Source organism: Hyperolius riggenbachi, chromosome 4 (assembly GCF_040937935.1).
Source record: "Hyperolius riggenbachi isolate aHypRig1 chromosome 4, aHypRig1.pri, whole genome shotgun sequence".
NCBI lineage: Eukaryota > Metazoa > Chordata > Amphibia > Anura > Hyperoliidae > Hyperolius > Hyperolius riggenbachi.
Window position 1 is genome coordinate 5,250,474 of NC_090649.1, and position 27,519 is coordinate 5,277,992.

At 49.8% G+C, this 27,519-nt stretch overlaps 1 protein-coding gene across 1 annotated transcript in view; it reads left to right on the top strand.

The window, feature by feature from the left end:
• The first annotated feature begins 19,039 nt into the window (after nt 1-19,039).
• LOC137571082 (vomeronasal type-2 receptor 26-like) overlaps nt 19,040-27,519 on the top strand; it is a 62,596-nt gene continuing 54,116 nt past the window's right edge. The window contains exon 1 of the mRNA XM_068279764.1: nt 19,040-19,293. Within this exon, the coding sequence (XP_068135865.1) occupies nt 19,040-19,293 (254 nt within the window). The remainder of the gene's footprint in view (nt 19,294-27,519) is intronic.

The following is a 27,519-nucleotide window of genomic DNA, read 5'->3' on the forward strand; positions in this document are numbered from 1 at the left end:
CTGCCCGGCCTCCCTCAACGCGTCACTCTCCGGACTCCTCCTCCTCCTCAGTCTCTCCATAGTGCCGCCCACTGCCAGCCACCCACTACCGCACAGGTACAGTTTCACTTCCTAACTTTTGAATGGGGAAGCGGGCAGAGGGGGGAGCGCTAGCGGAGGGGGTGGGGGGAATTTCCGACCCCCCCCGCGATCGGGGCATGCTCCCCCCTTATGCCTGCGACCCCATAGGGCCCCCAAAAGCGGGATGTTCGGGGAGTTCGGGGTTCGGCCCGAACATGCCGAACATTGCGGCCATGTTCGGCGAACTTTCCCGAACCCGAACATCCAGGTGTTCGCCCAACACTGCTGGGCGGTTAGCTTGCATTTTTATGGATTTTAGGCAGCAAGTAAAATATCGATACTTGATAGTCTTTAAGTAGAAGGAAGTATTTTTCCTGTTTTGTTATATGAGATATGGGAAGATGATTAGAGACGGGAAGAGCATCTAGTTCTCACATTTGCAAGGGATGGAGGGTTTCTGCATTTTTTACCCTCGTCAACCCTTCTTCCACACCCTGCAAGACACCCCCAATGTGTAGAGCCATGTGAGATGGTATGGCCCAGGCAGGAAGCTGCACACTCTGCTCTCAGGCTCCACAGTTCCAATGTTCTTACTAACACTAACTCTACTGAATTAGGTAAGGGTTTAATAAAGATGTATGGCTAGTAGAGATGGCCCGAACGGTTCCCTGCGAACTTCCGTGGTTCACATTCGCGGAGAACCGGGAACTTTTCCGGAAGTTCAGTTCGCCCCCATAGTGCATCATTAGGGTCAACTTTGACCCTCTACATCACAGTCAGCAGGCACATTGTAGCCAATCAGGCTACACTCCCTCCTGGAGCCCCACCCCCCCTTATAAAAGGCAGGCTGAATCAGGGATTTCACTCACTCGTGTACCTGCGTTAATTAGAGAAGGGAAAGCTGCTGCAGACTCTCATAGGGAAAGATTAGTTAGGCTCTTGTAGGCTTGTTAGCTTGCTCCTTGCTGATTCTTATTGCTAAAATAGCACCCCACAACAGCTCTTTTGTGAGCTAATCTTGTTCTTGTGATCTATTTTTTTTTTCTGTGTGTCCCACTGACACTTGTGTTGCATAGACAGCCTTGCTAATTCATACTGTGTGTGCCACTGCCAGGCCCAGCACATTCAGTGACTACCTGTGTGTGTGACAGGTGCACATTGTAATACCCAGTACTGCATATACCTACCTACCTACCTGTTGTTCACAGTGCACCCACCTACCTACATGAGTTGAGCACACGCAGTGCCATTGTGCCTGTCCACTATTTGTCTGTGTGTGAAAGGTGCACATTGTAATACCCATTACTGCATATACCTACCTACCTGTTGTTCACAGTGCACCCACCTACCTACGTGAGTTAAGCGCTTGTGTTGCATAGACAGCCTTGATAATTCATACTGTGTGTGTGCCACTGCCAGGCCCAGCACATTCAGTGACTACCTGTGTGTGTGACAGGCACACATTGTAATATCCATTACTGCATATACCTACCTGTTGTTCACAGTGCACCCACCTACCTACGTGAGCTGAGCACACGCAGTGTGATATACCACTCCGTGCATACCTTTTAACTGCACCTGTGTGACTGCACATTGTTATAACAGCAGTCACTGCATACCTTTCACTGCACCTGTGTGACTGCACATTGTTATACCATACCAGCAGTCACTGCATACCTTTTCATTGCACCTGTGTGACTGAACATTATTATACCAACAGTCACTGAATACATAGTTACATAGTTATTTTGGTTGAAAAAAGACATACGCCCATCGAGTTCAACCAGTACAAAGTACAACTCCAGCCTGCTCCCTCACATATCCCTGTTAATCCAGAGGAAGGCGAAAAAACCCTTACAAGGCATGGTCCAATTAGCCCTTGGAGCAGGAAAGTTCTGCCCCTTATTGCTTGAGTGACATTTGCAGGGGAATTGCTATATGGTACCAAAAGTCATTATGTCTGTTGGGTAGAGCTGTGGCTTGCTGAGTGATTGGAGTGCGTTGTGTGAGTGCGGGGTGGTCTGATCAACCACCGCCGGTGTTTTAGGAGAATAATCTTTTGTATTTTACTTTTTGATATTCTAATAAAAATTATGATATTTTACTGATTTAACTTGGTTGTGTTTATATTCTCTGGGGTATACGTTCTCCGTATCTTTCCTCCAAGTTTTTTTATTGTCCAATTAGCCTCAAAAGGGAAAAATTCCTTCCCGACAATATCTTTCACTGCACCTGCATGAATGCACATTGTTTTACCATACCCGCAGTTGTCTGCATACCTTTTTACTGCAACTGTGTTAATACAAATTGTTATACCATATCTTTCACTGCACCTGTGTAACTGCACATTGTTATACCAGCAGTCAGTGTATACCTTTCACTGCACCTGTGTGACTGCACATTGCATTAGTCAAGTCAGTGCATACCTTTCACTTCATCCCCCCAATATGGACAAAACAGGCAGAGGCAGAGCCAGAGGCAGGCCACCCGGCAGGTCTGTTCAAGGTCATGCTGTCGTGATTTTGTGTGGCCCTGGACCAAAGTACAGTGTTCAGAAGGCACGTGCCATCAACCCCCAAGATTGTCAGGACGTTGTTGACTATTTAACACAGAACACCTCAACTTCCTCCTCCTGCTCTTATTCTGGCACCCCACTTAACACTCAGTTGGCAACCACCAAAGTGCCATCATCCCAGGGCACAGCGGTGTGTAATTTTTTTTGTGTGTCTGCCTCAGATGAGAGCAATGCCATCTGTACTCTCTGCCACTGAAAATTGAGCCATGGAAAGACCAAGACCCGCATAGGGACAACTTCCTTACGAAGGCACATGATGACAAAGCACAAACTGCCATGAGATGACCATCTGAGGAAAAGCAGCACACAAAAGCAAAGCCACACACCACAGTGGAAGATAACAGGCCACTATTATTTCTCAAAAAAGGCAATACCCAAACTGTACCGTGATGTTGAAAGGCAAGTGGTGACATCTTTGGCACACAGCGTTGGGTCAAGGGTCCATCTGAACATGGATGCCTAGTCTGCAAGGCACGGTCAAGTCTGCTCGAAGACTAAGTCAGTCCCCACCCACAGCATCTCTGCCCGCACGCCTCGTGACTGACTTTGAAGGTTCACCTGCCTATGTCTTTGCTTTTGTGTGCCGCTTTTCCTCAGGTGGTCATCCCATTGCAGTTTGTGCTTTGTCATCATGTGCCCTCATAAGGTAGTTGTCCCTAAACGGGTCTTGGTCTTTCCATGGCTCAATTTTCAATGGCAGAAAGTACAGATGGCATCGCTCTCATCTGAGGCAGACACACAAAAAAATTTCCACACTACTGAGCCCTGGAATGATGGCACTTTGGTGGCTGCCAACTGAGTGTTAAGTAGGGTGCCAGAATCAGAGCAAGAGGAGGAAGATATGTCACGCTTCCCTGCAGAATTTGAGGAAGATGAGGTGTTCTGTGTTAAATAGTCAACTACCTCCTGACAATCTTGGGGGTTGATGGCACGTGCCTTCTGAACACTGTATTTTGGTCATGGGCCGCACAAAACCATGACAGCACGAACTCAAACAGACCTGCCAGGTGGCCTGCCTCTGGCTCTGCCTGTGCCTCTGCCTGTTTTGTCCATATTGGGGGATGAAGTGAAAGGTATGCACTGACTTGACTAAGAGAATGTGCAGTTACACAGGTGCATTAAAAGGTATACACTGACTGCTGGTATAACAATGTGCAGTCACACAGGTGTGGTGAAAAGGTTGCAGTGACTGCTGGTATAATACAATGTACAGTCACACAGGTGCAGTTAAAATGGATGTACTGACTGCTGGTATATAAAACAGCATGCAGTCACACAGATGCAGTGAAAGGTATACAGTGACTGGTATTACAATACAATGTGCAGCTGTCACACAGGTGCACTTAAAAGGTATGCACGGACTGATATATAAAACAGTGTGTTGCCGCACAGGTGCAGTGAAAGGTATGCAGTGATTGGTATTATGGTATTATAATACAATTGGTGTGATATGGTATTATAATACAATGTGCAGTGCAGCAGTCACACACACACACACACACACACACACACACACACACACACACACACACACACACACACACACACACACACACACACACACACACACACACACACACACACACACACACACACACACACACACACACACACACACACACACACACACACACACACACTGTACACACACACACACACACACACTGTACACACACACACACACACACACACACACTGTACACACACACACACACACACACACACACACACATTACAAGAACATTAGCTCTCAAAAGAGCCGTTTTGGGGTGCTTGTTAGCAATAAATATCAGCAATAAGTAAGCTAACAAGAGCCTAATTAAGCTTTCCCTAATCTGTGCAGCAACCTCTCTCCCTTCTCTCACTAATTTCAGCAGCACACAGAGTGAGAACATGGCCGACGCCGTTGCCTTTTACAAGGTGGGGGCTCCAGGAGGAAGTGCAGCCTGATTGGCTGCCATGTGTCTGCTGACTGTAATGTAGAGGGTCAAAGTTTAGCCCAATGATGTAGTATAGGGGGCGGGTCGAACGTCGAACGTGGGTGAACACAAGCCATCGTTGTTCGCGTGAACAAGTTTGAACCGTTCGGGCCATCTCTAGCCCAGAGCAGAGGTGCCAGCCACAGCATCCTCCCCCAACCACCAGGACCACCTGGTGAGGATCACCCAGCACTGGAATCCATAGGGAGGTGAGTCGCTCCGCAATTATTGTTACCCGGGGGAGCGGAGACATGTGGGGAGGGGGGAAGGGGGCTGGAGGGGAGACATGAGGGGCCAGCAGACCACACAGGGGGAGAAGGCAGGGAGTCCCGGACATAGCGGCAGGTCAGCATTTCTATCGGTGGGCGTTTTTAAGTCGGGAATTTCCTGCCTTTGGAATATAAGACGCAGTGACTTTCTCTCCCCCTTTTTTGGGGAGAAAAAGTGTGTCTTATATTCGGAAAAATACAGTAACATTTAAAAAAAAATCATAAATAGTTACCTTGGGGACTCAACTTTTTAAATATGTATCAGGGTCAGGGGCAGACTGGCCAGGTGGGAAGGCGGCAATCTCCCCCCAGGCCGCCTTTCATTCAGTGATTTAGGGCCGGTCCAGTGCCTGGTGTATTCAGGTTTGTTGTTGTAAGGCATGTGAAATACTAGGCTAGCTGATAAAAGTGCAATTAGAGGGCAGGCAAGCTGGTAAATTTACACAGCATGATGCAGAGCTTGCCTGGAGGGTCCATGGGCAAATATCTGTCTGGTCTCTCCCCATTGTTATAATGAATGCATGTGTGGATAAGGTGTTAAACAAGTCAAAAAGTTTTTGACAGTCCCTAGACTCCAGGAGGGCTGCTTTCTGACTTGTGTGAGAGACTGGCAGGGACAGGAGTCCTATTACAGGCAAGTAGCCTCTGTGTGATGTAGGACTGCAATACAGATAAGCTCTCTGCTCCATATCAGGCTATTCTCAGTCTCACTCCACTCCTCCTCTCTCTGGGCTAGTGCACGACAAAATTACAATAGCAATCGCTAGCAATTTGCGAGTGCGATTTTGTGAAACAATTTTCAGAGCGATTTTTGAATGACTCGCTTCAAAAATTGCTACATGCAACGTGTTTGCGATTTTGCAAAAAATCACAACGCTGCTGTGAGTACACGCTCATAGGGTAACATTAGCCAAGCGCTTTTCAAATTTCTGTCGATTTGAAAAACGCTTAGAATCACTCTTGGTGTGCAGCAGCCTCCTTCATTCACATTCGGAGTTGGAGTCGGAAGACTGTTGTACCGACTCCACAGCCCTGGCGCCATGCACCAAAACCACCTGCTTTGCCTTCTCTCTCCTCTCTCCTATCTTGTTATTAGAAACCATAATCTAAAGCTGGCCATAGATGCATCAATTGTTACAGGCAGATTATTTCACTATGATCTAATCATAATGGCTTTTCCACCTGTCAGTACTGAGTATGGATGTGGCCTATTGGGTTTCATACTATAGTAAAGTGGGTCGTGGGCAGGCAGTGATGCACAGCCACTGACCACCAAAAAGGCATGGGGGATTGGAGTTAAAACTGTGATGGAAGGAGGGGTACCGAAACTTTAGAAATTAGCATTAACGAGGCAGGGGTCATGGTGGCAGCAGGGAGGTCAGTAAGGATGTGTCTGGTAATGGGGGACGGCCGATTGACCAACTGTTAATATTATCGAATCGGATTAAAATTTTGGGTGGAAATTGGTTGAATCTATCAATCTGAGATGTTGGGAAATCTCGGGCCAATGTGATTGTCAGGTGCGATAATCACGCCATGCGATAACCACGAATGTTAGACAGACGTAAACCCTGGCCGTTGTCCCTCAAAATGTATTATGTGCACCTGTTGCCTGTATTTCCGCATTGGTGCTCCACATGACTACTGGCATATACGACGTGGGGTGTGTGTGTGATGTCATTCGGCTGAGGCTGCCATGATAACGGGCCTCTGGTTTGTGTTTCCCCCCCAGGCCAAAAGGTCCCAGTCCTCCCCTGATCAGGGTACATTATGTCATCAGGGTATATTACTGTCATCGGTAATATACTATATACATATACTCGGATCAGTGAATAATGGCGCACAGCGCCTATGCACACAAATGGCGCAGAATTAAAAGGATGCACTTATCGCTATTTATCGTTAGTACTGCATAATAATGGCGCACAGGGAAAAAAGAAAAAAAACGGCACACACTAACGTTATTTATCAATAGTGGAACACACTAACGTTATTTATCAATAGTGCTGTTCATTTGCCAAACAGCAGACGTTATTGCCCACAGTAACGTTATTTATCAATAGCGCCCTACATAAGCCAAACTGCAGATGTTATTTAACTGCAAAACAGTGAATGGATTTAATTTAACACTGTCAAGGTTAGGGTTAGGCACCACTGGGGGGTATTAGGGTTAGGCACCACCAGGGGGTCTTAGGGTTAGGCATTACCAGGGGGTATTAGGATTAGGCACCAACCGGGGGGGTCTTAGGGTTAGGCACCACCAGGGAGGTCTTAGGGTTAGGCACCACCAGGGGAGGTGGTTAGGGTTAGGCACCCCCAGGGAGGTGGTTAGGGTTAGGCACCACCAGAGGGGGGTTTAGGGGTTAGGGATAGGTACAGAGAGGGTTCTGTGTGTTAACGCTAAATAACAATAAGGCTTTAACGTTAAATAACAATAAGGCTTTAACGTTAAATAGCGATAAGCGGCAAGCGGATTAGCGGCAACACCGTGTGCCATTATTCGCAGGCGCCATTTTCAGATGGATCCACATATACTACACTATTACTATTACTATAGTAATATACTCTATAGTATGTCATCAGGGTATATTACTGTTATCCTTGCAAATAAGGGCTTGTAATTCGTGATATAGTCTATATGAACGCAAAGCTGAAAAAATACACCTTTATTCCCAAATAAAGTATTGTGGCCATACATTGTACTAGGGACATAATTTAAATGCTATATGGAAATGAAATGTGTGGATTTTATCCATAGTAGCACATTTTATTTTAAAACTAAAATGGCCGAAAACTGAGAAATAAGGATTTTTCCCCATTTTTTTCTTATTTTTCCTTTTAAAATGCATTTAGAATAAAGTCATTTTTAGCAAAAAGTACCACCCACAGAAAGCCTAATTGGTGACAAAAAACATGATATAGATCATTTCCATGTGATAAGTAGTGATAAGGTTATTGGCAAATGAGTGCAAGGAGCGCTGAAAGTAAAAAATTGCTCTGGTCCATAAGGGGAAAAAATCCTAAGTGGTGAAGGGGTTAAAACTTCTTGTGAGCTTACACTTGGCAATGTCTTATTACAATAAGCGAGTCTAAGTTCATAAGACAACAGTGTTCATTTGGTGTTTGAACCTTTAGCTAGCATTGGTATCTCTACATTTGCCTTCTCCCTAAAAACCTCTTATTGTGATATTATTATTGGTCACAAGGTATGATTTTTTTTCTAGTTTGTATAATGAGGGTAAAAGCAGAAATGGATTTTGTAAGCGGCACCCACCCTCACCCTGCACACTTAATGATTTAGCCATGTGGGTGATCAAGCAAAATGGCTGGCAGCAGGGATTTGGAAGCTCTTCACCTCCTCGGTCTAGAACAGGCAAGGGCAAACTCGGCCCTCCAGCTGTTACAGAACTACAAGTCCCACAATGCATTTGCCATTATGAGTCATGACTGTGGCTGTCAGACTCCTGCAATGCATTGTGGGACGTTGTAGTTCCTTAGCAGCTGGAGGGCCAAGTTTGCCCATGCCTGGTCTAGAGTGAGGAGGTGACCTGGAGGGGGTGGGGCCAGTATGAGCTTGCACGCTGTAGCTCTGCTATGCGGCGCTCTGTATTGCTGAAGGGCAACAAAGGATAACTTGGGGGCGTCCCTATGATCAGCCCAAGTGCAGCCACATGATATTTATATTTCGAGGTGCTGAGGTGGTGGATGGGGCCGGAGACAATCCACAAGTGTCAGACACAGTGCAACACCTGATCTGAAGATCTGAAACGGGCAATGCGGTGCTGGAGTTTATTAGTAACAGCACCGTCTAGCAACAGACACTGTTTTATGTTGGCCTTTGTCCATCAAAGGACCTACAGAGGAAAAGGGCAATGTCAGGCAAAGTCCAACATAGGATTGGAAAGGGTTAAAGAAAACCTGCGAGGAATAAAAAAAAAAGTTCCCCAGGGTGCTCTGGTGAAGACCCCCTGTCAATCAGACTCCATGCCCTGGTAGCACCCACAAAAAAACACTCCTGCAGGGATCAACAGAGGCCGAAGAAGCTTGACGGTGCGTTTTTAAGAAAATGAAACCTAGTCACAGAGCATGGGTCCAGATCCTTTGGCAGGTCTTCTGAAAAAAAAAGAGCATTGCCAGCAGCATTAAGCTATACATTAGGATTATTACAGATAAGCAGTAGTGAGAAGAATACAGAGGCAGCAGCACCATCGCCACCTAGAGGAAAGAATGTATGTTTCTCATTTTATAGATATACACCTCCTTCTAGTCATAGAGACTCAGAAGTGAGCTGCAGCTGATTGGCTGGACCTGTGGGTGGAGCGAGGTGGGAGGTGTGAGGATATACACCTCCTTCTAGTCATAGAGACTCAGAAGTGAGCTGCAGCTGATTGGCTGGACCTGTGGGTGGAGCGAGGTGGGAGGTGTGAGGATATACACCTCCTTCTAGTCATAGAGACTCAGAAGTGAGCTGCAGCTGATTGGCTGAACCTGTGGGTGGAACGAGGTGTGAGGTGTGAAGTGTGAGGATATACACCTCCTTCTAGTCATAGTGACTCAGAAGTGAGTTGCAGCTGATTGGCTGAACCTGTGGGTGGTGCGAGGTGTGAGGTGTGAGGTGTGAGGATATACACCTCCTTCTAGTCATAGAGACTCAGTAGTGAGCTGCAGCTGATTAGCTGAACCTGTGGGTGGAGCGAGGTGTGAGGTGTGAGGATATACACCTCCTTCTAGTCATAGGGACTCAGAAGTGAGCTGCAGCTGATTGGCTGAACTTGTGGGTGGAGCGAGGTGTGAGGTTCGAGGTGTGAGGATATATACCACCTTCTAGTCATAGAGACTCAGAAGTGCGCTGCAACTGATTGGCTGAACCTGTGGGTGGAGCGAGGTGTGAGGTGGAAGGATATACACCTCCTTCTAGTCATAGAGACTCAGAAGTGAGCTGCAGCTGATTGGGTGAACCTGTGGGTGGAGCGAGGTGTGAGGTGGAAGGATATACACCTCCTTCTAGTCATAGGGACTCAGAAGTGAGCTGCAGCTGATTGGCTGAACCTGTGGGTGGAGTGAGGTGTGAGGTGGGAGGATATACACCTCCTTCTAGTCATAGATACTCAGAAGTGAGCTGCAGCTGATTGGCTGAACCTGTGGGTGGAGCGAGGTGTGAGGTGTGAGGATATACACCTCCTTCTAGTCATGGAGACTCAGAAGTGAGCTGCAGCTGATTGGCTGAACCTGTGGGTGGAGCGAGGTGTGAGGTGTGAGGATATACACCTCCTTCTAGTCATAGAGACTCAGAAGTGAGCTGCAGCTGATTGGCTGGACCTGTGGGTGGAGCGAGGTGTGAGGTGTGAGGATATACACCTCCTTCTAGTCATAGAGACTCAGAAGTGAGCTACAGCTGATTGGCTGGACCAGTGGGTGGAGCTAGGTGTGAGGTGGGAGGTGTGAGGATATACACCTCCTTCTAGTCATAGAGACTCAGAAGTGAGCTGCAGCTGATTGGCTGGACCTGTGGGTGGAGAGAGGTGGGAGGTGGGAGGATATACACCTCCTTCTAGTCATAGAGACTTAAAAGTGAGCTGCAGCTGATTGGCTGAACCTGTGGGTGGAGAGAGGTGTGAGGTGTGAGGTGTGAGGATATACACCTCCTTCTAGTCATAGAGACTCAGAAGTGAGCTGCAGCTGATTGGCTGAACCTGTGGGTGGAGAGAGGTGTGAGGTGGGAGGTGGGAGGTGTGAGGATATACACCTCCTTCTAGTCATAGAGACTTAAAAGTGAGCTGCAGCTGATTGGCTGAACCTGTGGGTGGAGCGAGGTGCGAGGTGTGAGGTGTGAGGATATACACCTCCTTCTAGTCATAGAGACTCAGAAGTGAGCTGCAGCTGATTGGCTGAACCTGTGGGTGGAGCGAGGTGCGAGGTGTGAGGTGTGAGGATATACACCTCCTTCTAGTCATAGAGACTCAGAAGTGAGCTGCAGCTGATTGGCTGGACCTGTGGGTGGAGAGAGGTGTGAGGTGCGAGGTGTGAGGATATACACCTCCTTCTAGTCATAGTGACTCAGAAGTGAGCTGCAGCTGATTGGCTGAACCTGTGGGTGGAGTGAGGTGTGAGGTGGGAGGTGTGAGGATATACACCTCCTTCTAGTCATAGAGACTCAGAAGTGAGCTGCAGCTGATTGGCTGGACCTGTGGGTGGAGCGAGGTGGGAGGTGTGAGGATATACACCTCCTTCTAGTCATAGAGACTCGGAAGTGAGCTGCAGCTGATTGGCTGAACCTGTGGGTGGAGCGAGGTGTGAAGTGTGAGGATATACACCTCCTTCTAGTCATAGAGACTCAGAAGTGAGCTGCAGCTGATTGGCTGGACCTGTGGGTGGAGCGAGGTGGGAGGTGTGAGGATATACACCTCCTTCTAGTCATAGAGACTCAGAAGTGAGCTGCAGCTGATTGGCTGAACCTGTGGGTGGAGCTAGGTGTGAGGTGTGAGGATATACACCTCCTTCTAGTCATAGAGACTCAGAAGTGAGCTGCAGCTGATTGGCTGAACCTGTGGGTGGAGCGAGGTGGGAGGTGGGAGGTATCTGACCCAAGCCTGCTTCACTTGGATAAAGGTCATGTGCCCCTATGATAGATTCTCTCTGGTTTACCTGGCTCTGCGTTATCATAAAAGCTTTATAATGACTCAATCTTGTTTTTTCCATCATTTTTCTTTATTGAAAATAAAAACAAATTAATTTACAACAATGCTGAAAATACATTTTTTGATACAGTATAAATTGGACTGTGTGGTTAGACAGGCAATTCTTAGGATCTACCATTTTGTTATCCTGCTGGTGGCAGCACTGGTGAACTTTGGTGTGGACTTCCGCTGTCCCCCAGCAGATGGCTCACACTTTGCTGGGAGCTGTGTAGTTCCCTGGCTCGCCAGCAGATGGAACTGTGAGTTTCTGGATAGTCACCTGACCAATGTGCTGCATACTTAAATGTGGACTTCCTAGCAGCACATTGCTAGACCATTCTGGTTTACTCTTACAGTGTTGTGACTCCTTTTCCTGCGCTCCCTGATCCTTGTTCCGGAACTCTTAACTCCTGGGGCTTGATTCACTAAAGTGTGCAAAGTGTTAGCGTGTAGTGTTGGGCGAACAGTGTTCGCCACTGTTCGGGTTCTGCAGAACATCACCCTGTTCGGGTGATGTTCGAGTTCGGCCGAACACCTGGTGGTGTTCAGCCAAACTGTTCGCGTTCGCCCGAACGGCTCAATTCCTGGCCGAACCTGGCCGAACAGGGCCCCTGTTCGGCCGAATACGGCCCCCCTATGGGGTCGCAGGCATAAGGGGGGGAGCATGCCCCGATCACGGGGGGGGGGTCGGAAATTCCCCCCACCCCCTCCGCTAGCGCTCCCCCCTCTGCCCGCTTCCCCATACAAAAGTTTAAGGAAAGTACCGGTGGTAGTGGATGGCATGGCAGTGGCACTGTGGAGTGAGGAGGAGGAGTCCGGAGAGTGACGCGTTGAGGGAGGCCGGGCAGCGGGCGTGAGGTCAGAGAAAGGGCGGAAGTACCACAAGGGTACTACCGCTGAACCGCCCGCTGCCCGGCCTCCCTCAACGCGTCACTCTCCAGACTCCTCCTCCTCACTCCACAGTGCCACTGCCAGGCCATCCCCACTACCACCGGTACTTTCCTTAAACTTTTGTATGGGGAAGCGGGCAGAGGGGGGAGCGCCAGCGGAGGGGGTGGAGGGAATTTCCGACCCCCCCGCGATCGGGGCATGCTCCCCCCTTATGCCTGCGATCCCATAGGGCCCCCAAAAGCGGGATGTTCGGGGAGTTCGGGGTTCGGCCCGAACATGCCGAACATCGCGGTCATGTTCGGTGAACTTTCCCGAACCCGAACATCCAGGTGTTCGCCCAACACTATTAGCATGCCAGTGAAAAGCCACTTTGCACATGCTAACATGCTTTGCATGTGCTAACTAGGGTGCTAAGTAGTTAGCACTAGTGTTGGGCGAACACCTAGATGTTCGGGTTCGCGAACGTTCGCCGAACATCGCCGCGATGTTCGGGTGTTCGCGCCGAACTCCGAACATAATGGAAGTCAATGGGGACCCGAACTTTCGTGCTTTGTAAAGCTTCCTTACATGCTACATACCCCAAATTTACAGGGTATGTGCACATTGGGAGTGGGTACAAGAGGAAAAAAAATAGCAAAAAGAGCTTATAGTTTTTGAGAAAATCGATTTTAAAGTTTCAAAGGGAAAACTGTCTTTTAAATGCGGGAAATGTCTGTTTTCTTTGCACAGGTAACATGCTTTTTGTCGGCATGCAGTCATAAATGTAATACATATAAGAGGTTCCAGGAAAAGGGACCGGTAACGCTAACCCAGCAGCAGCACACGTGATGGAACAGGAGGAGGGTGGCGCAGGAGGAGAAGGCCACGCTTTGAGACACAACAACCCAGGCCTTGCATGAGGACAAGAAGCGTGCGGATAGCAATTTGCATTTTGTAGCCATGCAGTCATAAATGTAATACAGATGAGAGGTTCAATAAACAGGGACCGGAAACGCTAACCCATCACAGATGTTCATTGTTCATGTTACTTGGTTGGGGTCCGGGAGTGTTGCGTAGTCATTTCCAATCCAGGATTGATTCATTTTAATTTGAGTCAGACGGTCTGCATTTTCTGTGGAGAGGCGGATACGCCGATCTGTGACGATGCCTCCGGCAGCACTGAAACAGCGTTCCGACATAACGCTGGCTGCCGGGCAAGCCAGCACCTCTATTGCGTACATTGCCAGTTTGTGCCAGGTGTCTAGCTTCGATACCCAATAGTTTAAGGGTGCAGATGAATTGTTCAATACAGCTATGCCATCTGACATGTAGTCCTTGACCATCTTCTCCAGGCGATCGGTGTTGGAGGTGGATCTGCGCGCTTGCTGTTCTGTGTGCTGCTGCATGGGTGTCAGAAAATGTTCCCACTCCAAGGACACTGCCGATACCATTCCCTTTTGGGCACTAGCTGCGGCTTGTGTTGTTTGCTGCCCTCCTGGTCGTCCTGGGTTTGCGGAAGTCAGTCTGTCGGCGTACAACTGGCTAGAGGAGGGGGAGGATGTCAATCTCCTCTCTAAAGTCTCCACAAGGGCCTGCTGGTATTCTCCCATTTTGACCTGTCTGACTCTTTCTTCAAGCAGTTTTGGAACATTGTGTTTGTACCGTGGATCCAGAAGGGTATAAACCCAGTAATTGGTGTTGTCCAGAATGCGCACAATGCGTGGGTCGCGTTCAATGCAGTCCTAGGCTGAAGAGGTCATAGCCTAGGGTCACAAAAACCTGTTTATTTGGGCAATTTCAATGGTAGTGATGCTGACGTACATAAATCTCAGCCATGGCCGTTAGCAATTTCACGAAATGTCTCATGCAGGTAGAAGACATATTGTTAGACTTGGATTCCAAAGATGGGGTCCCTACATCTCTGCAAACCAGAGTTACAGGGGTCCAAAATTGGTAAAATCCCCCATAGGCTTTCATTGCCTCCCTATTTCACTTTCCATAATCTCACATCTTTTCAAAGGGCAATTGCTCAGCAGTGGCAAATTTTCTAGCATTGTAGGGACCCTTAGGGGGAACATGACTGGTGAGTTTCGGGCCCCTAGGCCGAAGAGGTCATAGCCTAGGGTCACAAAAACCTGTTTATTTGGGCAATTTCAATGGTAGTGATGCTGACGTACATAAATCTCAGCCATGGCCGTTAGCAACGTCTGAATTTCACGAAATGTCTCATGCAGGTAGAAGACATATTGTTAGACTTGGATTCCAAAGATAGGGTCCCTACATCTCTGCAAACCAGAGTTACAGGGGTCCAAAATTGGTAGAATCCCTCATAGGCTTTCATTGCCTCCCTATTTCACTTTCCAAAATCTCACATCTTTTCAAAGGGCAATTGCTCAGCAGTGGCAAATTTTCTAGCATTGTAGGGACCCTTAGGGGGAACATGACTGGTGAGTTTCAGGCCCCTAGGCCGAAAAGGTCATAGCCTAGGGTCACAAAAACCTGTTTATTTGGGCTATTTCAGTGGTAGTGATGCTGACGTACATAAATCTCAGCCATGGCCGTTAGCAACGTCTGAATTTCACGAAATGTCTCATGCAGGTAGAAGACATATTGTTAGACTTGGATTCCAAAGATGGGGTCCCTACATCTCTGCAAACCAGAGTTACAGGGGTCCAAAATTGGTAAAATCCCCCATAGGCTTTCATTGCCTCCCTATTTCACTTTCCAAAATCTCACATCTTTTCAAAGGGCAATTGCTCAGCAGTGGCAAATTTTCTAGCATTGTAGGGACCCTTAGGGGGAACATGACTGGTGAGTTTCAGGCCCCTAGGCCGAAGAGGTCATAGCCTAGGGTCACAAAAACCTGTTTATTTGGGCAATTTCAATGGTAGTGATGCTGACGTACATAAATCTCAGCCATGGCCGTTAGCAACGTCTGAATTTCACGAAATGTCTCATGCAGGTAGAAGACATATTGTTAGACTTGGATTCCAAAGATGAGGTCCCTACATCTTTGCAAACCAGAGTTACAGGGGTCCAAAATTGGTAGAATCCCCCATAGGCTTTCATTGCCTCCCTATTTCACTTTCCAAAATCTCACATCTTTTCAAAGGGCAATTGCTCAGCAGTGGCAAATTTTCTAGCATTGTAGGGACCCTTAGGGGGAACATGACTGGTGAGTTTCGGGCCCCTAGGCCGAAGAGGTCATAGCCTAGGGTCACAAAAACTTGTTTATTTGGGCTATTTCAATGGTAGTGATGCTGACGTACATAAATCTCAGCCATGGCCGTTAGCAACGTCTGAATTTCACGAAATGTCTCATGCAGGTAGAAGACATATTGTTAGACTTGGATTCCAAAGATGGGGTCCCTACATCTCTGCAAACCAGAGTTACAGGGGTCCAAAATTGGTAAAATCCCCCATAGGCTTTCATTGCCTCCCTATTTCACTTTCCAAAATCTCACATCTTTTCAAAGGGCAATGGCTCAGCAGTACCACATTTTCTAGCATTGTAGGGACTCTTAGGGGGATCATGACTGGTGAGTTTTGCCACTGCTGAGCCATTGCCCTTTGAAATGGTGTGAGATTTTGTAACGGTAAATAGTAGGCCCAATGAAAGCCTATGGGGGATTTTACCAATTCTGGAGCCCTGTAACTCTGGTTTGCAGAGATGTAGAGACCCCATCTTTGGAATCCAAGTCTAACAAAATGTCTCCTACCTGCATGAGACATTTCGTGAGATTCAGACTTTGCTAACGGCCATTGCTGCGATTTATGTACGTCAGACTCACCACCATTGAAATTGCCCAAATAAACAGGTTTTTGTGACCCTAGGCTATGACCTCTTTGGCCTAGGGGCCCAAAACTCACCAGTCATGTTCCCCCTAAGGGTCCCTACAATGCTAGAAAATTTGCCACTGCTGAGCAATTGCCCTTTGAAAAGATGTGAGATTTTGGAAAGTGAAATAGGGAGGCAATGAAAGCCTATGGGGGATTTTACCCATTTTGGACCCCTGTAACTCTGGTTTGCAGAGATGTAGGGACCCCATCTTTGGAATCCAAGTCTAACAATATGTCTTCTACCTGCATGAGATATTTCGTGAAATTCAGACGTTGCTAACGGCCATGGCTGAGATTTATGTACGTCAGCATCACTACCATTGAAATTGCCCAAATAAACAGGTTTTTGTGACCCTAGGCTATGACCTCTTCGGCCTAGGACTGCATTGAACGCGACCCACGCATTGTGCGCATTCTGGACAACACCAATTACTGGGTTTATACCCTTCTGGATCCACGGTACAAACACAATGTTCCAAAACTGCTTGAAGAAAGAGTCAGACAGGTCAAAATGGAAGAATACCAGCAGGCCCTTGTGGAGACTTTAGAGAGGAGATTGACATCCTCCCCCTCCTCTAGCCAGTTGTACGCCGACAGACTGACTTCCGCAAACCCAGGACGACCAGGAGGGCAGCAAACAACACAAGCCGCAGCTAGTGCCCAAAAGGGAATGGTATCGGCAGTGTCCTTGGAGTGGGAAAATTTTCTGACACCCATGCAGCAGCACACAGAACAGCAAGCGTGCAGATCCACCTCCAACACCGATCGCCTGGAGAAGATGGTCAAGGACTACATGTCAGATGGCATAGCTGTGTTGAACAATCCATCTGCACCCTTCAACTATTGGGTATCGAAGCTAGACACCTGGCACAAACTGGCAATGTACGCAATAGAGGTGCTGGCTTGCCCGGCAGCCAGCGTTATGTCGGAACGCTGTTTCAGTGCTGCCGGAGGCATCGTCACAGATCGGCGTATCCGCCTCTCCACAGAAAATGCAGACCGTCTGACTCAAATTAAAATGAATCAATCCTGGATTGGAAACGACTACGCGACACTCCCGGACCCCAACCAAGTAACATGAACAATGAACATCTGTGATGGGTTAGCGTTTCCGGTCCCTGTTTATTGAACCTCTCATCTGTATTACATTTATGACTGCATGGTGACAAAATGCAAATTGCTATCCGCACGCTTCTTGTCCTCATGCAAGGCCTGGGTTGTTGTGTCTCAAAGCGTGGCCTTCTCCTCCTGCGCCACCCTCCTCCTGTTCCATCACGTGTGCTGCTGCTGGGTTAGCATTACCGGTCCCTTTTCCTGGAACCTCTTATATGTTTTACATTTATGACTGCATGCCGACAAAAAGCATGTTACCTGTGCAAAGAAAACAGACATTTCCCGCATTTAAAAGACAGTTTTCCCTTTGAAACTTTAAAATCGATTTTCTCAAAAACTATAAGCTCTTTTTGCTAATTTTTTTCCCTCTTGTACCCACTCCCAATGTGCACATACCCTGTAAATTTGGGGTATGTAGCATGTAAGGAGGCTTTACAAAGCACGAAAGTTCGGGTCCCCATTGACTTCCATTATGTTCTGAGTTCGGCTCGAACACCCGAACATCGCGGCTATGTTCGGCCCGAACCCGAACATCTAGATGTTTACCCAACACTACACGTGACCCATTCGGCCAATCACAGCGCTAGCCGAACGTTCGGGTAACGTTCGGCCATGCGCTCTTAGTTCGGCCATATGGCCGAACAGTTTGGCCGAACACCATCAGGTGTTCGGCCGAACTCGAACATCACCCGAACAGGGTGATGTTCTGCAGAACCCGAACAGTGGCGAACACTGTTCGCCCAACACTAGTTAGCACGTGCAAACTACTTAGCACCGTAGTTAGCACATGCAATCTACTTAGCACCCTAGTTTGCACATGCAAAGCTTTTAGGCATGATAACTAAGTTAACCCATTTTTATAATCAAGCCCTTGGTATTGACCCGGTATTGACCCTCACGATCAACATCATAAGCCCTCTATGTGTCCGTCTTCATCTTGTGACCCCACCAATGACACCCTTCCCATGGACTAACTTGGACGGGAATTGCTGTAAAATCCCATGAACATGTATCTTATACCCTGCTTGTATGTATAACCTTGTGATATGTTGTATGTTGTATGACCATGAGCCTGACCCCTTGTTAACATCGTATGTATCCCTATGTATTGTCCAGCGATGTAATATGGCTGAGCTTTATAAATGCAATAATAATAATTATAATGTGGTGAACTCTCTGACCCTGTCCGCTTGGTCAGTGCTGAAATGGTGCAGAAGCTTCTCGGGAGTATTCAGGTGTTCCAAATTGGATAAGTTGAATTATTCGAACATTTCTTAACAGCTTTCAAAAACTGATATCATATTTTACATCCTTCTGGTTGCCTTTACTGTATTTTCTTTCTCTAGAATGAGAATAGGTGAAATGGTTTTATTATTCTGTGTTTTTGGTGACATTATTTAAGGCTGAGGACAAATCTACCAGCAGCACAAACACTCTCAATGTAAAAGTGTCCCTCTATAGTGTATATAAGCAGGGAAGGTCTGCCATTGTCACACAAACCTGCCTGACTATGACTTGCACAGACACCTCCTGCTCTGCTGCCTGATATTGGGGTACAGAGTGCTGTGTGCTATGCTGTATGACACTGAGGTGTACGCACCCCTCCTCCTCTGCTGCCTGATATCGGGGTACACAGTGCTGTGTGCTGGGGATGCCATGTACAGAGCCGCTGTCTCCTGTCACCTCTGTGCAGCGCTGATCTGTGTCCTCCTCCTGTGTGTGACACCTTGTAAGTCACAGATCCAGGCCTCCCACACCGCCTGCAGACTGGACCTGGTGTCAGCGATAGAGGACTATGAGTATGTGCAGGACGGGGACATCATCATCGGAGGCATCTTCACTGTGAACTATTTTATGACTGGCCTGGAGCGCAGCGGAGACATTGTTCACAGCATGATGTTGTGTCTGAGGTAAGGACAGGGGGACAGATCACTGCATGGTGACAGGACAGAGGTGGGGATGTTGTGTCTGAGGTAAGGACAGGGGGACAGATCACTGCATGGTGACAGGACAGAGGTGGGGATGTTGTGTCTGAGGTAAGGGGAGGGGGACAGATCACTGCATGGTGACAGGAGAGAGGTGGGGATGTTGTGTCTGAGGTAAGGACAGGGGGACAGATCACTGCATGGTGACAGGACAGAGGTGGGGATGTGGTGTCTGAGGTAAGGACAGGGGACAGATCCCTGCATGGTAACAGGACAGAGGTGGGGATGTTGTGTCTGAGGTAAGGACAGGGGACAGATCACTGCATGGTGACAGGACAGAGGTGGGGATGTGGTGTCTGAGGTAAGGACGGGGGACAGATCACTGCATAGTAACAGGACAGAGGTGGGGATGTTGTGTCTGAGGTAAGGACAGGGGACAGATCACTGCATGGTGACAGGACAGAGGTGGGGATGTGGTGTCTGAGGTAAGGACAGGGGGACAGATCACTGCATGGTGACAGGAGAGAGGTGGGGATGTTGTGTCTGAGGTAAGGACGGGGGACAGGTCACTGCATGGTGACAGGACAGAGGTGGGGATGTTGTGTCTGAGGTAAGGACAGGGGACAGATCACTGCATGGTGACAGGACAGAGGTGGGGATGTTGTGTCTGAGGTAAGGACAGGGGACAGATCACTGCATGGTGACAGGACAGAAGCGGGGATGTTGTGTCTGAGGTAAGGACAGGGGGACAGATCACTGCATGGTGACAGGAGAGAGGTGGGGATGTTGTGTCTGAGGTAAGGACGGGGGACAGATCACTGCATGGTGACAGGAGAGAGGTGGGGATGTTGTGTCTGAGGTAAGGACGGGGGACAGATCACTGCATGGTGACAGGACAGAGGTGGGCATGTTGTGTCTGAGGTAAGGACAGGGGGACAGATCACTGCATGATGACAGAACAGAGGTGGGGATGTTGTGTCTGAGGTAAGGACAGGGGACAGATCACTGCATGGTGACAGGACAGAGGTGGGGGTGTTGTGTCTGAGGTAAGGACAGGGGGACAGATCACTGCATGGTGACAGGACAGAGGTGGGGGTGTTGTGTCTGAGGTAAGGACAGGGGGACAGATCACTGCATGGTGACAGGACAGAGGTGGGGATGTTGTGTCTAAGGTAAGGACAGGGGACAGATCACTGCATGGTGACAGGACAGAGGTGGGGATGTTGTGTCTGAGGTAAGGACAGGGGACAGATCACTGCATGGTGACAGGACAGAGGCGGGGATGTTGTGTCTGAGGTAAGGACAGGGGGACAGATCACTGCATGGTGACAGGAGAGAGGTGGGGATGTTGTGTCTGAGGTAAGGACGGGGGACAGATCACTGCATGGTGACAGGACAGAGGTGGGCATGTTGTGTCTGATGTAAGGACAGGGGGACAGATCACTGCATGATGACAGAACAGAGGTGGGGATGTTGTGTATGAGGTAAGGACAGGTGGACAGATCACTGCATGATGACAGGACAGAGGTGGGGATGTTGTGTCTGAGGTAAGGACAGGGGTACAGATCACTGCATGGTGACAGGACAGAGGCGGGGATGTTGTGTCTGAGGTAAGGACAGGGGACAGATCACTGCATGGTGACAGGACAGAGGTAGGGATGTTGTGTCTGAGGTAAGGACAGGGGACAGATCACTGCATGGTGACAGGACAGAGGTGGGGATGTTGTGTCTGAGGTAAGGACAGGGGGACAGATCACTGCATGGTGACAGGACAGAGGTGGGGATGTTGTGTCTGAGGTAAGGACAGGGGGACAGATCACTGCATGGTGACAGGACACATGTGGGGATGTGTCTGAGGTAAGGACAGGGGGACAGATCACTGCATGGTGACCAGGGATGCTCGGATGTGCCTCATCCACGAATTCGGAAATCCGCGTGGTTGCAAAAAAAAATCCGCATTCGGCCCCGCTGCATGCGGATTTTCGTCCGCGTCCATGCAACCACGCGGATTTTTTCCCGTGAATGGCGTAATCACGCGCGGATTCACGCCCGGAGGCGGATTTTCTTTTAACGTTAATAACAAAGCCCCCATACATGCTACAGTCCCCCAAATAGCATGGATTATCGAGGTGATAAAGGGCAACATAACTTCAACATAAAAAATTCCCCCAAAATTTTTTTTCTAGAGAAAATGGATGTTAAAGTGAAATCAACACTTTAAATGGGGCTATTAATTGGTAATAAGTGGTTTTAAAAAGGGATATACGCGTTAAGCAGTCAAAGAGGTGAAGGCGAGTTCCAATGGCACTTGGCGGCGAAGGTACCGCTGGAGGAGGATGAGTGGCTGACGGCAAAAAGGCTCCAGAGAGGTTTTTGTAATTTTTTTTTTTTGTTTTTTTTGCAGCAATTAGCAATGACATCGCAGCAGAGTTGTCAGTGGACACGGGCAGTGTGAACGCAGAGTGCAGTGGTGGTAGCGACTGAGTCAGGAGAAGGACTATGCGGGCAGTCAGTTCAGCAGCACAGAAGGACCATGGCAACATACTGGTGGTAGTAGTAGCAGCACAGCGTCATAGTGCTGGCCAAAAAATTAAATGCACCCGGTGACCCGGGCAGTGTGAATGCTGAGTGTAGTAGCGACTGAGTCAGGAGGACAAAGCGGGCGGTCAGTTCAGCAGCACAGTAGTAGTAGCACAGCGTCATAGTGCTGGCCAAAAAATTAAATGCACCCGGCGACCCGGGCAGTGTGCACGCAGAGTGTAGTAGCGACTGAGTCAGGAGGACAAAGCGGGCGGTCATTTCAGCAGCAGCACAGTAGTAGTAGCACAGCGTCATAGTGCTGGCCAAAAAATTAAATGCACCCGGCGACCCGGGCAGTGTGCACGCAGAGTGTAGTAGCGACTGAGTCAGGAGGACAAAGCGGGCGGTCAGTTCAGCAGCAGCAGCACAGTAGTAGTAGCACAGCGTCATAGTGCTGGCCAAAAAATTAAATGCACCCGGCGACCCGGGCAGTGTGAACGCAGAGTGTAGTAGCGACTGAGTCAGGAGGACAAAGCGGGCGGTCAGTTCAGCAGCAGCAGCACAGTAGTAGTAGCACAGCGTCATAGTGCTGGCCAAAAAATTAAATGCACCCGGCGACCCGGGCAGTGTGAACGCAGAGTGTAGTAGCGACTGAGTCAGGAGGACAAAGCGGGCGGTCAGTTCAGCAGCAGCAGCACAGTAGTAGTAGCACAGCTTCATAGTGCTGGCCAAAAAATGAAATGCACCCGGTGACCCGGGCAGTGTGAACGCAGAGTGTAGTAGCGACTGAGTCAGGAGGACAAAGCGGGCGGTCAGTTCAGCAGCAGCAGCACAGTAGTAGTAGCACAGCGTCATAGTGCTGGCCAAAAAATTAAATGCACCCGGTGACCCGGGCAGTGTGAACGCAGAGTGTAGTAGCGACTGAGTCAGGAGGACAAAGCGGGCGGTCAGTTCAGCAGCTCAGAAGGAGGACCATGGCAACTTACTGGTAGTAGTACCATAACACCAAAAAATTAACCAAGGTAGGCACTAGGCAGGTAGTAAATGTCTTTATAAAGGCAGGCATAGTTAACAACAGCACATGCAGCAGCCACTTCATGTCCCCCTGTGTCCGACAATAGGGGCCAGAAACTCACCTTCCACCCAAGCCTGGTTGATTTTCAGGAAGGTGAGTTTGTCCACAGAGGCGTGGGAGAGCCGAGAGCGCTTCTCTGTGACCACGCCACCGGCCGCACTAAAGCATCTCTCTGAGAGGACACTGGAAGGAGGGCAGGATAGGAGTTCCAGGGCGTACTGGGAAAGCTCGCTCCAGATGTCCAGTCTCTTGACCCAGTACTCCAAGGGGTCCACGGGGCTGTCGGTGTCATTGAGCCCGCTGGATGACTCCATATAGTCAGACACCATGGTGGTCAGTCGTTGCTTGTGCTGGTTGGTGGTGGATGCTGTGGCGGGCACCTCTGTTCTGGGCTGCTGCACTGCATACAGGCTCTTGCTTAGGCTCTTCAGGTCTCCGGGGCACCAGTTGCTGCTGCTGCTGCTAGTGGTTGTTGTTGTGCTGCTAGTGGCAATGGCAGGCACCTCTTGCTGGCTTGGCAGAGCAGTTACAGTGGGGGTGGAAGGCTGGGGGAATGCTTCCAGTAGTCTGCGCACAAGGGCCTCCTTCAACTCCCTTGTGCGTTGCTCGGTGGTGGATGGCGTCATTAAGTCTCCCAGCTTCCCCTTCAGACGGGGATCAAGCATTAAGGTAATCCAGATGTCCTCCCTTGAACGCATCTGGATCACCCGGGGGTCCCTGCGAAGGCAGCGCAACATGTGCACAGCCATGGGAAACAAGTGGGCCCTGCCAGCAAGATCTTCCTCGTCCTCGCCATTGTCCCATAATGCATGCCTGTCCTCTTCCTGTGCCATGTCGTTGTCCTACTCAAACCGCCATCCACGTACAACGCCTGCTGCACTCTGCTCCTCCTCCTCCTCCTCATTCAGGTTAGGGACCTCCAACTCTTCCACTACCTGCTGTGAGCCCTCCTCTGAGCTGGACTGTGCTGCCATCTGCTGCTGTTCTTCCAACTGCCTCAGGGCTTCATACCCACGCTCAATTAAATTGTCCATTGCCTGCTCCAGTAGACAAACCAAGGGCACCCACTGGCACACAGAGGCCCGCTCCTCACTGACCATCTTGGTTGCCTCCAGGAAGGGACTCAGCACCAGGCATACTTGCTGCATCAGTGTCCACTGAGTGGCAGTAATCATGGGGACTTGCTGGTTGCTGGGGACACTTGGGTCTAGCATGTAGGCCCTAAGAGCCAGCCTGTGCTGACACAGCCGCTCCAACATGGCCAGAGTCGAATTCCAGCGAACTGGCATGTCGATGATCATCCGGTGTTGTGGCCTTCCATACTGCTGCTGTAAGGTGGACAAGAGTGCAGAGGCAGTGGCTGACAGGCGGAAAAAGCGTACCACCGCCCGGGCATCCTGCAGCAGCTCGCTCATCCCCTGGTAGGTGCGCAAGAAGCGCTGCACCACAAGATTGAGCACGTGGGCCAAGCAGGGGATGTGCTGGAGGTTTCCCTGCTGCACTGCTGCCACCAGGTTGGCCCCGTTATCGGCTGCCACATACCCCACTTCCAGGCCTCTGGGGGTCAGCCACCTCCGCTCCTGCTTCCTGAGGGCGGCCAGGACGTTGGTGGCCGTAAGCCTCTCCTTCCCCAGGGTCACCAATTTTAAAAGGGCTTGGCAGTGCCGAGGCTTGGCGCTGCTGCTGCCGAGGCGGGCTTGCTTTCCGGGTGCTGAGGGAGTGTCGTGACAGGACCCTTCTGCATCCCCCCTGATCCCGCGTGGTGGCACCACTAGCTGGGCTGATGCGCTCTTGTCCTCCCTCCCTTCCATCAGTGTCACCCAGTGGGCCGTAAAGGACAGGTAGCGACCTGTCCCAAATCTGCTACTCCACGAGTCCATGGTCACGTGGACCCGCTTGCCCACAGAGTAGTCCAGGGAACGGGCCACGTTTTCCACCGCAAACTTGTGGAGTGCTGGGATCGCGCTCCTGCTGAAATAGTGGCGACTGGGGACTTGCCACTCGGGGATGCCAAATTGGAGCAGCGTCCGCATGGCGCTCCCCTCCTGCACCAGGGAGTAGGGAAGCAGCTGTGATGCCATGGCCCGGGCCAGCAAGCCATTTAGTTTGTGGATCCGCCTGTGGCTTGGAGGCAGAGGCTTGGTCAGACCCTGAAAGGTGTCGCTCAGCAGGGTCTGACGACGCTGGGATGCAGGGGAGACAGAGGAGAGAGACGAACACTGGCTGCCAGCCTCAATGTCTGTGTCCTGAGCAGCCGAGGTGGAAGAGCGCTTGCGTGCTACTACTGCTGCTGCTGTGGGGGATTCACGACCCTGAGGGAGGGAGGATGCTGCTGCGCTGGTGGGCCTTCTGCTCTCAGGAACCCCTGCCAGCAGTGCCTGCTTCCTCTTAAAGTCCGCATACTCGCGGCATCTTGCTCAGACTTTTCCCACGGCTCAATCTTTTGCTGCATAACCTGCACACCGCATACCTTTTGTCATCAGTACATTCCTCAAAGCAATCCCACACTGGTGACTTTAATTTACTGCGGCCCCCACTAGCAGAGGGTGCAGCGGAGCAATGTGTGGTAGTAGTTGCCGGGGGTTGCATGGTGGTGGTGCCGGCTGAAGCAGTGTCCTGTCTACTTCCTCCACGCCCACTGCTGCCGATGCCCCTGCCCCTGCCTGACATATGGCGATATCCTTGCCTAGGCCGAGGTGACTCGTCATCCTGTTCTGACCATTCTTCCACGGACTCAGCAGGCTGCATATAGTTAGGGTCCACAACGTCATCATCAGCAGCATCATCATAATCCAGCTCTTCCTCTGACTCCCCCGCCTCCTCTTCTGTCCCTACATCCCCAGACACAGACCCCTCTTCTTCATCACCAGAACTCAACAACGCTTGTGATTGTGGCCCGATCTCAATCTCTGCCACATCAGTCCCCAGTAAGTCCTGTGCTGCTTCTTGCATCAGCAGGTTTCCAGATGCCGGACTGAGGGACAGAACGCTGTCATCCTGGGAGGGCTGCTGACCAGTGGGTGCTGGGGTGGATGTCACAACAAGCGTGGGATGTTGGCTGCTGCTGCTACTGCTTGGAGTGGTGCTCACAGTAGAGGTCTGGGAGGAAGTCATGATGTCCATGAGTACGTCAGGTTCCATTTGCTCAACCACCACACGGGGACCAGAAACTTTAAAATATTTGGACAATGGCGTCCGCTGACTCGGCCCAGGCTTTGCTGCCCCCTTTTCTGCTGCATCACGACCACGTACAGCTGGGCGTCCTCTCCCTGGACGTGGAGCAGTCCCAGAAGTGGCTGAGGCAATTGAACTCCCTTTCCTCTCACCCCGCGAAACCCTGCCAGACATGTTGCTAGTAATGAATCACTGGATGCAGTGGGCACAGTACAAGGTCACTGAAGGATGCAGTGGGCACAGCACAAGGTCACTGAAGGATGCAGTGGCCACAGTACAAGGTCACTGAAGGATGCAGTGGGCACAGCAGTGGGCACTGGATATACAACTAGGTCACTGAAGGATGCAGTGGCCACAGTACAAGGTCACTGAAGGATGCAGTGGGCACAGCAGTGGGCACTGGATATACAACTAGGTCACTGAAGGATGCAGTGGCCACAGTACAAGGTCACTGAAGGATGCAGTGGGCACAGTTCAAGGTCACTGAAGGATGAAGTGGGCACAGTACAAGGTCACTGAAGGATGCAGTGGGCACAGCAGTGGGCACTGGATATACAACTAGGTCACTGAAGGATGCAGTGGCCACAGTACAAGGTCACTGAAGGATGCAGTGGGCACAGCAGTGGGCACTGGATATACAACTAGGTCACTGAAGGATGCAGTGGGCACACAAGGATGTCACACTGTGTAATGAGATGCTCATATGCCAGCGAGCGAGCGAGCAGTGGGCACTGGGCACGGCACAAGGTCACTGACAGAATGAATGAACAGCGCTGGCAGAGAGTGGCGGCGCCAGCGGTGTGACTGGCTGCCTGCAAATAGTACAAGTGTATAACTGTCACTGGAATATACAAGTGAACACTGCAGCTGCACTAACCTGCCTGCCTGCACTCTACACACAGATAATCCCCACTCCCACTACACTGTAGCACTGAACAGCACTACACACAGTTAAATAATCACTAGACTCCCACACTCCCACTACACTACACTGACTACAACTAACTACAGCAATCACTCACTGACTAGCTAACTGTGTACAGTATAAGAGCAGTGTTAGCAAAAAAAACGCTTTGTTTTTAACACAATAAATGCACTTGCTCAAACAACAATGGCCTGGAGATAATCCTCTCAGCACCACAGTCTAGTAGCAAGGACAGAGCTTTTCCATCATGGCCGCCGCTTTATATTCAGGAGGGGAGGGCATAGCTCCCCTCCTGTGATTGGTTGCTAGGGCCTGGCTGGGGCACTCTGATTGGCCTGCAATGTGTCACTTCCGCATAGTTTGACGCATTTCCGCAAACCACGACTTCAGCCCCGGGTTTCACGAGCGTGAATGCGGATTTCTGTCCGCATTCACGCGTAGCCGAAGCAGATTTTCGTGGTTGAAAATCTATTCACGGCTTAGCGTGTCCGAGGCGGAATGCGTCAAAATGGTCGTG